General features: G+C 47.2%; 1 protein-coding gene across 1 annotated transcript in view; it reads left to right on the top strand.

Annotated features, from left to right (window-relative positions):
* The window catches only part of LOC146198140 (arylsulfatase B-like), a 78,586-nt gene that overhangs the window by 44,705 nt on the left and 20,185 nt on the right, over positions 1-13,696 (top strand). The window contains exons 5-7 of the mRNA XM_084593472.1: positions 8,443-8,555; positions 12,997-13,113; positions 13,380-13,511. Of these exons, the coding sequence (XP_084449598.1) occupies positions 8,443-8,555; positions 12,997-13,113; positions 13,380-13,511 (362 nt within the window). The remainder of the gene's footprint in view (positions 1-8,442; positions 8,556-12,996; positions 13,114-13,379; positions 13,512-13,696) is intronic.

Genomic DNA, 13,696 nt, shown 5'->3' with positions numbered 1-13,696 from the left:
CTGACCCCCAGCTTTAAATGTTTCCTCTTCGTCCAGAAGGAATTTTGTTTTTTGTCTCGAACATTGTAAACAAAAGACTGTCATATTTCAGAAGGTGCAAGTTTCCAAGTCGTTGTCTGTCACGGCGACGATGGCGGCCTAACCTTTAGGAAAAATGCACTAGGTTATTGATATATAGGTGACAATATATACGAAGGTACACGCCTAACTGAGCAGGTGTAGTGAGAATGCTGGTGCCCAGGGCGATTGTGAATAGTGTTCTGAAATAGCTTACACATCTGTTACCTCTAAATGACAGGATATAGGTGTATAGGGAGAGTTCAAGGTCTACAAAGCCTACATGTTGGCACCCTTGTGCATTTATGTAAAATGGAGCAAAACAAACAGACCGCCAGCTCGTTAACCGCTTCCCAACTTGTATTTAAACAGCTGTACATTTAAACAACTGAACAACGCGCAGCTGGTTTATATGCGCACATATGTTGAAAACACATGAACAAAACATCATTTAAACGTTTGCGATTCAAGATTAGTACTTTCAGAAATACGGCCAACAGCACTGCAGCGGATGTGTGCAGATAACGGTAACCGAGGTGGCATGACCGTATTTTTGTTTTCAATTATTTTTTATAGGTGGTGGGCGAATGTTTCAGTACAAAGGAATGAACCTCAATTGTCCAAGTTACGCAGTAGTCTTCTTGAAAAAAAAAAAAAAATCGTATATCACTGCAGGTGGAAATCGCCTTACCAAGATACTTTGTTGGGCGAGTTGGTAAACATCCATTGTTAAAAAAAAAAAAAAAAAAAAACAGCGCGAACAGGAAGACACACAACAAGATAAAAGGAAGCTACAGGACAACCGCTGACTCACAACTCAGCCTCAGCCTTTAATCCAAGGCCCAGACAAAAACAAATGTGATGAAAACACCCCTGGGTTCATCTGCTAAACAAAGTCACTAAAAAAAGAACCCTCTTTTTTGAAAAGGAAAAAAACAAACTTGGACAGAGACCGGGAGGAGAACTTGAGGGGCCTCCATCATTCCACCTTCAGGTATGTGGATGACTTTTTAGTATACACAGACTGTGAAGGATTCGATCAACGTATGACGGACATTATTGAAGTTTTTACTGAGTGTAGATCTGGGCTAGAGTTTACTGTTGAAGAACCAGTGGACGATCGGTTGCAGTTTTTGGATTTGTTGATTCAGTTCGGGTAGGATCATGTTTGTTGGGATTACAACCCGAGATCGGTGAAGCCCTTGCTAATTTCTAGTTCGGGGCATTCCAAATTAGTGAAATATGGGATGATCATCACATGCTTGCTAAATCCGTTGCAAACGTCTTGCTACCATGGCATGGGCAACAGTTTTGAACGGCAATTGACAAGAATTGCAAAGGCCGATTATCGGAATTCGATTATTAATGAGGCCTGTTCTATAGTCTACTGAAGAGCCTAAAAAGAATGGTCAGGCAGAAATCACTGCCCAGAATGGGTGAGAAGAAGAGCAAAGTTGCAGTGGTACCCTATGTGCATAGGACTTCACAACGCCTCAAGAATGTTGGCAAGAGATATGGTGTTGATGTTGCATTGACCGCCGGCTCAAGGTGAAGAGGATATGCCCGGCTATTCAAAGGGAACTAGAATCTAAGAAGCAGGAATGTGGTGTTAAACACAGAGACCCGTTTGTCAGCTGCAAAACTGTTGTTGTGTACAGGTTTCCAAACAGGGCGGCGTAATAACAAGAGACTACAGGTACACCGAAACAACTTGGAAAGTGGCAAGGACAAAACGTTTCTGGTCTTCCATTGCCATTTTTGTGGGACAATGAAGAAGGAGAAGAAGTGTACTCCCCTATTTGACCAGGTTTGAATTTTGTATCGGCGCACAGAAAAGTTGACGAGAAGCATATTTTATTTCAAGAGACATCAAGTGCGTCAGCAAGACTTCTCTTGCTCTTTCAGGCAAGGAGGTTTCTTTTTTGAGTGACTTTTTGTTTAACAGATGAACGCAGGGGTGTTTCACGCGAAAGCTTCGTTTTCGTCGCGTCTTTTTTTTTTTCTTTTTTTTTTTTTGTCTCGGCCTTGGATTGAAGGTTGAGGCTGAATTGTGATTCAGCGCTTGTCCTGTAGCTTCCTCTTATCTCGTCTCGTGTCTTCTTGTTCGCGCTGTTTTTTATTAACAATAGAAATCGCCTTGTGTGCATTTCAAAAATTTTGGAGCCCTGCTGCCTGTGCGCTAAAGTTTTGTAGTACATAAATTTTACTCAATAAATCTATGCAACCTATACTTTAAGGAGAGTTATTCAAACATTTTTTTTTTCTTTCCGCACTTGTTTTAGTAGAAAACGTCAAACATCGCTTCAGGAGCAATGCGTTACAAAATAGTCGTTTTTCAGTCGTAATGTTTTGGGACGAAGCTTTATGCTTTTGTCACTAAAATGTTTTTCTTTATTATGGAAGCTATGCATCGTAATTTCTGGCAAAATTTCACGCTGTAAACCTTTAGGTACTTTCTCCAGAACCTATGAAATTCGGTCAAATTTCGACAACAGCAAAAAAAAGTACAACTCTGATTCCGGTTTGAAAACGAAACCCATTAATATCTCCCTCAAGAACCCACAGTACCTCAGAATTATTAGGGACTAAAAAGGCGTTGTATTACATTGTCTAAAGTTATAAAAATTAGTATATTACTGAGAGCTTGTACTTAAAATTGTGAATATTTTTCCCTGTATTCCGGCAGGATTCAATGAGTTGTTCTCACTGAACATTTTCTTGATATTACGCAAGCCTGGTTCTTTATTGCTGCGAAAATTTGTAGCGACGGATATGTTCGTTTTGTTTTGTTTTTTTTCACAATACTTTGAAACTGGCCAAAATTCAAAAATATTGTTACCGGGAAACGCGAGACCAAAGTGATGTGCTCACTGACAAAGACGACGATCAAGGAACGCAGGCACGACGAAGCGTTGAAAAAGAGAACGACGCTGAGAGAGCGGATTCTGCACGGCTACCGAAGTTTTGCGTCCAGTTCAGCCCATCGCAGTGCCGTCACATTAAGTACATCCCCGTAACATCTTGGTGGAGGTCGCGGGTTCGACACAATCTGACGCTGGATCTCCGCAGTGGCCGACACATCGGAACCGTTACGATGACAACCGACGCGGCTCCATCAACCTCCGCAACTCCAACTGTCGTCGTAGCCCACCCCCGTGACCCTGGCACATTCTGCGGTACAGATGAGGTAGACGTCGAGGACTGGCTTTCGCTTTATGAGCGTGTTAGCCAGCACAACAGGTGGGACGCCACGCTGATGCTGGCCAATGTCATCTTCTACCTTACCGGAACGGCACGCGTGTGGTTCGAAACACACGAAGCAGATATACCCTCTTGGGATGTTTGCAAACAAAAACTCCGTGACCTGTTCGGAAAACCGGTTGGCCGTCAACTCGCCGCCAAGAGGGACCTCGCCACACGTGCCCAGACATCTACCGAGCCTTATATTACGTATATACAAGACGTTCTGGCCCTCTGCAGAAAAGTCGACAAAGACATGACAGAACCTGATAAGGTGGGGCACATCCTCAAAGGCATAGCCGACGATGCCTTCAATCTTCTACTCTGTCGGGACTGCTCTACGGTTGACTCCGTTCTGCAAGTTTGTCGACATTTCGAGCAGGCCAAACACAAACGCATTGCACATCGCTTCAATCGGCTCCCCAACACTGCCCCTAGCTCCACGTGCGAGGATCTGCCGACCCTAAGGCAGCCTTCCAACACTGAAAATGTGACCCGCATCGTGCGTCGTGAACTGGAAGCGCTCGCTCCTGCTGCATCCAACCCGCCCTCTTCGGACAGTAACCTAGCGACGATATCCCTCATTCAAGCCGTCGTTCGTCAAGAGGTTGCTAACTTGGGCGTCCCCTATAGCCACAACGTGGAACCCCCCAGTTCGAGCCCCATCCCTCCCATGGTCGCCCACGCTGCGCCCCGCAACACCTACACGCCACGCTACCGATACCGCAATCCTGAGGAGTGGCGCACCCCTGACGACAGGCCGATCTGTTTCACGTGCTCACGTGTTGGCCACATCTCTCGCTACTGCCGCAGCCGCTGGACATCACCACCTCGACGTTTCCCTTACGTTGACCGCTACTCCGATTACGGTCACCGCCGTTTCACGCCTCGTTATGAGCCGCCCCGCACCGACAACACTCCGCCTCCTCCTGTGTCCAGTCGCTCTCCTTCGCCGCCAGCCCGCCGTTCCCGTTCACCTCTTCCTAACCGCAGTTCCTCGCCGTCCTCCGCCGGCCGCTTCACGGGAAACTAGCCGATGCAGCTCCCGGAGGTGACGCTGCATTGGTACCCCGACCTGGAAATCCTCTGCCCATTTCTTCGCCCTGTAACCTCCTCTCCCTGCTCGTGGATGGTGTTCCCGTCTCTGCCCTCATTGACACTGGTGCCCAAGTCTCGATCATGAGCTCATCATTTTGCCGCCGCCTCAAGAAAGTACAGACCCCCGCCGCTTCGCCCACCGTTCGTGTTGCCGATGGCAGTACTGCTGCCGTCACTGGGCTGTGCACTGCCCGAGTCACCCTTGCCGGTCATCACATCCCTGTTTTGTTCACCGTCCTCAACCAGTGCCCTCACAATGTGATCCTCGGCCTTGACTTTTTAACGGCCCACTCTGCCCTTATCGACTGTTCCAGCGGCCTTCTTCGTTTGGACTTACCTGTCTGCTCAGAACATCCTCCATCTACACCCCGCCTTCGCTCCACCGAGTTCGCTCGCCTGCCCCCTGACTCTGCTGTTTACCTACCTCTGTCACCTTTCCCGCCTGTGCCTGACGGTGACTATGTTGCTTGCCCTATCACCGAGGTCTTTCTTGACCGCAACGTCGTTCTTCCTCATCTCATCGTACGCGTTACACAGAACAACACCTACCTTCCTATCCTGAACTTCAGTCTGTCACCCCAAGTTCTCCCCGAAGGAATATCCCTTGCTACCTTGTCTCCTCTCACAGACTGCACCATTTGTGCACTCACTCCTGGCCCACATTCAAGCGTCCTTCCAACACCCGTACTCCCCACCACAATTACCGACCCTATTTCCGCAATGATTACCTCTGACCTCAGCCCCGAACACGCTCAGGACCTGCACAACCTTTTGTTATCCTTCTCCGACATTTTTGACTTTGCTGCCGGTTCTCTGGGCCAAACATCAGTTGTGACTCACCGCATTGACACCGGCGATTCAAAACCTGTACATCGGAGGCCTTATCGTGTGTCCATTTCTGAGCGCCAAGTCATCCAGCAGGAGGTCGACAAGATGTTGGCCAACGATATCATCGAACCTTCGAACAGCCCCTGGGCTTCTCCTGTCGTGCTCGTTAGAAAAAAAGACAACAGTTGGCGCTTTTGCGTCGACTATCGACATCTGAACACGATTACAAGGAAATATGTTTACCCGCTGCCGCGAATAGACGATGCCTTGGACTGTTTACATGGAGCCCGCTACTTCTCCTCTATCGACCTTCGTAGCGGCTACTGGCAGATTTCTGTTGACGAACAAGACCGCGAGAAGACAGCTTTTGTCACACCCGATGGTCTTTACCAATTTAAGGTTATGCCTTTCGGACTTTGCAACGCCCCTGCTACGTTTGAACGAATGATGGACTCCTTACTCCGCGGCTTCAAATGGACGACTTGTCTATGTTACTTGGATGACGTCATTGTCTTCTCGCCCTCGTTCGAAAGCCATCTTCGTCGCCTTTCTTCCATCTTGGCACTTTTCCGCCGTGCCGGACTTCAACTGAACTCAAAGAAGTGCAGTTTTGGTCGCCGCGAACTTAAAGTGCTTGGCCATTTGGTGCATTCCACCGGCGTGCAACCCGATCCTGACAAAATTCGTGCTGTCAGTGCTTTTCCATCTCCCCGTTCACCCCGTGATGTCCGCAGCTTTATAGGACTGTGCTCTTATTTTCGCCGGTTCGTCCCAAACTTTGCCGCTGTTGCTCGTCCTCTCACCAATCTCCTGAAGAAAGGCGTTCCTTTCTCATGGGGACCAGAGCAGGCTAACGCATTCTCCACCCTCATCGCTGTTCTCACCAATCCTCCTGTGTTGGCCCATTTCGACCCGTCTGCCCCGACGGAACTTCGCACCGACGCCAGTGGCCACGGGATTGGTGCCATTCTTGCACAGCGACAACGCGGCCAACACTGCGTGATTGCCTACGCCAGTCGTCTCCTGTCATCAGCGGAACAGAACTATTCGATTACGGAACGGGAGTGCCTGGCTCTCGTCTGGGCCGTTGGAAAATTCAGACCCTACTTGTTTGGCCGACCATTCACTGTAATTACCGATCACCACGCCCTATGTTGGCTCTCTTCCCTCAAGGATCCTGCTGGCCGCCTCGGCCGCTGGGCACTGCGCTTGCAGGAGTATACCTTTTCCGTTGTATACAAATCAGGCCGGCTCCACCAGGATGCAGACTGTCTGTCCCGTTATCCCGTCGATCCCCCTTCCTCTACTGACCACGAGTCGGACCCCTGTGTGTTCTCTATATCGGACTTTTCTCACATAGCCGACGAACAGCGCTTGGACCCAACCCTCAGTTCTCTTATCGACCGCCTCCGCACACACAGCCGTGACTCTTCCCTCGCCCTGTTCTTCCTTCATGGGAATACGCTATACCGCCGCAACATGCGACCTGATGGTGCTGAGCACTTGCTCGTCGTTCCCCAACACCTACGCTCTGCCGTTCTAGAACAAATGCACGACGCCCCTACAGCTGGTCATCTTGGCCTCTCACGCACATACGATCGCGTGCGCCGGCGTTTCTTCTGGCCTGGACTCTACCGCTCTGTCCAACGTTATGTAGCCGCTTGCGACCTCTGTCAACGCCGGAAGAAACCCCCTGTGCTGCCACCTGGACACCTGCAGCCGATTGCTATCCCGACTGAGCCATTTTCTCGTGTTGGCCTTGACCTCCTAGGGCCCTTCCCCGAGTCCTTATCAGGAAACAAATGGATCGCTGTGGCCACCGATTACGCCACGCGGTACGTGATCACTCGCGCCATTCCAACCAGCTGCGCCACAGACGTTGCTGACTTCCTTTTGTACGACGTCATACTACAGCATGGTGCTCCCCGTCAACTACTTACCGACCGTGGCCGCTGTTTCCTTTCCCGAGTTGTTGAGGAAATACTTCGTTCTTGCTCCGTTCGGCACAAGTTCACCACTGCGTACCACCCTCAGACGAACGGCCTTACGGAGCGTATTAACCGCACACTCACCGACATGCTCGCAATGTACGTATCCGACAGTCATCGCGACTGGGATATTAGTCTGCCATTTGTCACCTTTGCATATAACTCTTCGCGTCATGACACTGCTGGGTACTCTCCATTCTATCTTCTCTTTGGACGAGACCCCTTACTGCCCTTCGACACTTTGCTTCCCGCCGCTGGCCCCGTCACCACCTATGCCCGCGATACCATCGCCCGAGCCGACGCTGCTCGCCAGATTGCTCGTCACAATCTCACCGTCTCTCAAGAAGCTCAAAAACGCCGCTACGACGCTCACCACCGCGATGTGCACTATCCTCCCGGATCTCTGGTGTTGCTCTGGCTTCCGTGCCGTCGTGTGGGGTTGTGTCAGAAACTTCTGCCCCACTACACGGGTCCTTACCGTGTACTACGCCCTGTGACCGACGTGACCTATGAGATTGCACCGCTCCACCCAAAGTCACCGACTGCTAAACCCACTTCCGAAATTGTACATGTCGCCCGCCTCAAGCCATATTACTCCCCCTCCACACCGCACGACTAATACGCACCGGGACGGTGCCTTTTGCCGAGGGGGGTAGTGTTACCGGGAAACGCGAGACCAAAGTGATGTGCTCACTGACAAAGACGACGATCAAGGAACGCAGGCACGACGAAGCGTTGAAAAAGAGAACGACGCTGAGAGAGCGGATTCTGCACGGCTACCGAAGTTTTGCGTCCAGTTCAGCCCATCGCAGTGCCGTCACATTAAGTACATCCCCGTAACAATATCAAAAATTGTCAACTTTAATTAGAATTTTAAAGAAACAACACAATCTTCGATTTCATTTCAATCTCCTAAAATAATTCTCTGTTGTTCATAAGTATTACGCATTAAAACGTATTTCCAGAGTCTATAAATATATAATCCTTACAAACCATTTTCCTGGTTCACTCCATGCATTTCCGTCAGAGTTATTCCGAATATCCTCTTTTTGCCAGTCAGCGTGCATTTAGGCGTCTTGAAATAAATGCTATATTCCAGCGCGATGCCGCCGGCGTGAGTGACCCAACAGCAATCACGCGAACTTTGGAGAGAAGACAACATTCCCGCCTTCGTTTCTTGTGGGTATGTGCTATGTTTAAAGTGGAGATTAATATAGGTCGCCTTTTGCAGGCCTACAAAGCACTCCCATACAGCCGGGGGAGCCTTACGGCCTGGACCTCAAGCACACGCTTCTTCCTCAGCATCTCAAGACACTGGGTTACGAGACGCATCTGATTGGAAAGGTGGGGGCAAACGAACTACTGTGCGAATGTGGATAAGCGTCTCAACACCTGACAAATATCCCCTCGTGAAGAAGCTTGGTGCTGAATATTGCCGCGAACCTTTGAAATCTTTATTGTGTTGTTTTCAACAGCCACCGACATGCGGCCTTATCACTGTGACTGTAGCGCACGGAACGACCTTGTGTTCTTTTTTCAACTCCTTCTATATTGCTCCAGACTTTTCCACTACTTCTTAGCTGGTTTATAGCAATGTTTCTGTGTCGGCTTTATATTGAGCACTGCCGAAATAACGTACCGTCTTTGTCAAAAGTATGACCAGGCTGCAGGTTTTCCTTATCAACCGTGTTTGGAGCCCTTGATCTATTTCAAACGGCAAAAAGTGGTCTTTACAGATAAGAGCGATGGGTTTTTTTTCCGCACAGGGGATTAATAATTTGACATGTCCTGTAAAACGTTTAGCTACAGGGCTAAGGAGCAAATCGGGCAGCCTGGTTACTTTTGGCAAAGACGGTACATCGGTACTTCGACGACCAACGAGCCCGTTTCCTGCTATCGCCGCCGCTTGGCTGCTTAATTCTTTTTGCGGCCGCAAGTCGGCCCAATAAAGGGTTTATTCAGTGCAATACAGGTTACAGTACAAATATCTCTGTTTGCTGTCATAGGCATTGTCACGACTATGTGACATTTGATGGAGATGCGGGCCTTCATGTCTCGGACTCCTCCCACAAGCCGAGACAACGACCCTGTTTGTGTCGGCGTCGCCCCGGCAGACCTATATACAGCCCATGCAGTCGGCCACCGACTTCAAGAGCTCCGAAGTGAACAAAGACTACTACCGGACCCCACCCGAAAGTTGCAAATTAAGGCCGATGAAAGGGACCGCGGAAGTCGGGAAACACCTCTTTTCCAGTTAATGTGTAATGACTGCTAGGTGCAGGGACGCGACGACATTTGATTCCGCCGAAAACAAATTGAACTTCGCGCACTCCATTCTGAAGCTCCCCGGTGATTAAGCTGCCGCAATGAGAAATTGTCTTTGTCTTATACTTTAACACTTTTGAATTCCGCTAACAACTTCAATATGTACAGACAAAACCTTTGAATTTTATGATCGATATTTTGGCCCCTGTGCTAAGTGTGTGGGAACTCACAATCCCCTGCCCCTATTATAAAGGCCGCGCGTAATTAACACACGAGATTACGCGCGCTCTTAGGTTGGCGGAGGAGAGTGTAGAAGGAGTGGCAATAGTAGTAGAAATGGCAGTGGTATTAGTAGTCGTAATCGTAGTGGTATTAGTAGCAGCAGTAGTATTAGTCGTAGTCGTAATGGTAAAAGCAGTAGTATTAATAGTAGTAGAAGTAGCAGCAGTAGTAGTAATAGTAGTAGTAGTCGCCGTTGTTGTTGTTGTTGTTGATGGCACCAGCGTGTCGGAAATATTCGTGCGGAAAAATCCTGATTGCTTGGCAGGGTTACGATGTAAAAGCCGCATTACCTCGTGCGGGAATTTTAAACGTCACGCTTTCGAAATAAAGCTGTGATAAGTATATTCAGTGAAATAAATTATGTCCCCACTGGGGTTGTAACTCACGTCCTCTACATGCCAGACGAGCACGCAAAGCATAGGCTTCGAAGGTTTCTTTCTTTTTTTATATTGCTCTCAAAACGTATAATATTTACACAGGAACCTTCAGCCGTATTTGACTGAGGTAGCATGACTAAAATTCTTTCAATGACTTTAATGTTTGAATGTGTGGGAGCCAGTCATGTGGTGGATCCACAAGTTTGATAACTTCATAATACCTTACAAAGGCTTCCTGAAAGTATTTTCTCAGTGTCCGTGCATCAAGATCTGCGGGACGCATCGCCATCATACTTCTCCATATACTATGCCGGTCCAACGCCATTACAAGATCATAAGGAATACCGACCTCGTTTGCAATCGGGGGATAGTTGATACCGTGAGGGTTAAGCGAAAAACATTTCTGAAGAGTTCTTTGAAGAACGTCCCAGAATAAAACTGCGTCCCAGCAGGCCAAGAAAACATGCTCAATGGTTTCATCTCTTTTACGTAGGCAGGGGACTCCCCAAGGCCCAAATATTCATTTATCTTGAAACCACGTTTTAACTCTCAAAGTCCCGCTATGTAGTCTAGAAAAAGAATATTTTAGTTGAGGCATATTCGCAATTTTTAAAAACTTGTTTTAGAATATATAGACCTGGGCCTGAACTGTACACAGTCCTTTACAATGGTGGAGGGAAGAGTGAGTCACATATATCGCTGCTAAGTTTTTCCGCCTCACATGACTAAAATAATTAAATTAAAATCGTGCATGAAAGAAAAACGGCAAGCTTGTACAACTTCTCTCAAATACATACGAATAATTACTTGAATGCAACGGGATGTAACAATAAATTCAAGTGAAACTCTGCCCTAGTCTCAAGTGAATAACAGCACATAAAAAGGGGTCCTTTGCATCTGTAAAGAAAAAAAAAAAGCATTTAACTAACTGCCGTACAATTAAGTGGCATAAACAAAAACCTCCAGTGCATCGCTTCGAAGCAGGTTGATTCGACTTGTCCTTTCCCAAAAGGGACACCCATACAAACAGTGCGAACACCGTATGCAGCTTCTGCAGATGTAAACAGGAGCCATGTAGCACTTGAATCAAGTACCACAGCTTCCTGACCAAGAAAAGATTGCAAACTGTGGCACGTCCAAATATCGAGAGGTTCAATCCACCAAATCCTGCAGTTTTTTCTCTCTTATTTCTGTTGCCTTCTTTTGCCAATAAGGTTCACTATCGACCAGGGGCGAACCCAGGGGTAGGGCTTATGGGGCTTCAGCCCCCCACGAAATTCTTTCACACTGTCATATATCGCAGATCAAAACAACCACCAGAGCCGGAAATAAATCTGGACCTTGTTTCCAGTACGTCTTTTTCACGCTCCAAAATAGAAAAAAAAGCGAAAGGTGCATATAGTTTTCTGAAATCGTTCATTGGATCATACAAAGGAGATAAGCCATACTATCAAACAAGCTGGCAAAGAACGCAGAGATAGAATGCTTGGAGAAAGAAAAAAAAAAAAAAAACTAGAAGGTAGCGTGACGCCGAATTCGCAGCCTCCACATGCCGAACTCGATCTTTTGACGCCGCACTGTCTTCTCCCTCTCGGGCCTCTTTTTCGCACTGAATCTCGGTGTGTTTAGCCGCTATGTATGCTCCGGTGGAAAGTCTGTATAAGTGGTCTGCTGAGAGTCCTCGCTTGTTCGTAACACTTCAGTTTGTGCATATAATGCATGATAATAAAAGATATAAGAACGCTGGAGAGATTGCATGTAACCATTTCATCTTCGGGTCCGTCAGGAAGGCTACGTATTCGAACTAATGCTAATTGTATAGCTGAAAACTGGCTGTAATGAATTATCAGTTCTGCATTTACTACATTAAACAAATGATTTTCGTCTGAAACAATATATGCTCAGGATACTCAATGCAACGAAAGCCTCTGACGGTACTATTCTTCCATGCAATCTTTGCATCCCGGCATGCAGAATTTATGGAGCATTTGAGCGGTGACAGGTTTGGTGACAGGTATCTCGATACGAAGGAGGCTGAGCAGCAACGTCAGCCCCCCTCGAAAAAAATTTCCGGCTACGCCTCTGCTATCGACGTAAAATTCAAGAGGGACACCTAGGTACTTAGGTGAAGTTGTTCATGATGCATTGTCGAAGACACTCGGAATTCGAGGTCATTCACCATGCCAAAATTCGAAGCACGTTCCCCAATTGACTACACTACCACTTGCTTCGCAGAAAGCTTTAACTTTTCTAACTACTTTTAAAATACTTTCATAACTGGAGCATAAAACCGAAACATCATCAGCTTATGCAAGAAAACGAACCTCTTTGTGCAGTCGAAATCCTGTAAAACGAAGGGTCGTGGGTACCAAGCGTGTTAAAGGGGCACGTAGTGAACGCGTTGCGGTGCGTATGGCTTAATAACATGTCTTCGGAATGTGTACTGATATTATACGAATAAAGTTTTTAAATTTAAATGACTTAAAGAAGATTTTTTTTTTTAACTTCGTGCAATGAAAATGCGGTGCTAAATGCGCTTCGCGTCTACTCTTAAGGCGAGGCTTAAGCGTCCCTACAATTTTTTATTCTGGTCATTATTGTTCGTATTTCGACCCCGCGAGATACAAAGACGACTCCATACAAAGACGAAAACCGTGCCGCATCACGCAAGCACTGTGTCCGGTGCGAGTCTGTATCAGAACTCTCCGATGCGCAAAACCCGTACCTCTTACGTCCCTTAACATTCAATTGCACTAACTACCTGAGCTCATCTCCAGCTATACTCTTTTTTTTCATATTTTATTGTTTTTGTTTATTTGACGCCAGTCTCGTAATCCTATGTGATTCCGCGGTAATTGCAGTGGCATCTCGGTTGTTACCGCTACGAGTATACGCCTACACGAAGGGGCTTCGACACATTCTACGGATTGTACTACGGGCACGGAGATTACTTCACTCACACGCTCGACCACGTCCAGGTATGTCCAGCCTCATCACTTCTGCACTCAGCTACTCCAGTTCTCACAAAACATTCCGCGTCTTCGTTCCACGATTAGCGTTTCCTGTCGAACGAACTATATAGACGTCATGCTTTTTCATAGTTATTGCAAAGGCAATCTACTTTGAATAGGGCGACAGATAGTTTGACTATTCCTTATTCGCTTACTTGTTCTTTTTCTGTCTTTTTATGAAGTGTTAAATATCGTGCCACAGAAAAAAAAGAACTATTCTGGTTTCCGTACAGGATGGCACATTAATATCGGGCCTCGACTTCTGGAACGGTACGGATCCCGCTCTGGACGCAAACGGCAAATACAGCACCGACCTCTTTGCACAGAAGGCTGTGCATCTTATTCGAAACCTGGACAAATCGAAGGTGAATGAAACAAATGCATGCGCCGACCTGTACAACACAGGTATATGCTACAGGCATGGCACTTGCCCTACTTCTTTCTCGAGCGACAGAAATATCTAGAAGCGACAACATAAAACTACCAAAAGTTGTCGCTAAACAAAAGATTAGAAAGCTGCAAAGCTTGGACCTTTATCTGATATCGTTTG

This window comes from Amblyomma maculatum, chromosome 2 (genome assembly GCF_055883805.1).
Source record: "Amblyomma maculatum isolate TAMU_Amacu chromosome 2, ASM5588380v1, whole genome shotgun sequence".
NCBI lineage: Eukaryota > Metazoa > Arthropoda > Arachnida > Ixodida > Ixodidae > Amblyomma > Amblyomma maculatum.
The sequence above is the reverse complement of the archived record's forward strand: the minus strand, read 5'-3'. Positions and strand labels throughout refer to the sequence as shown.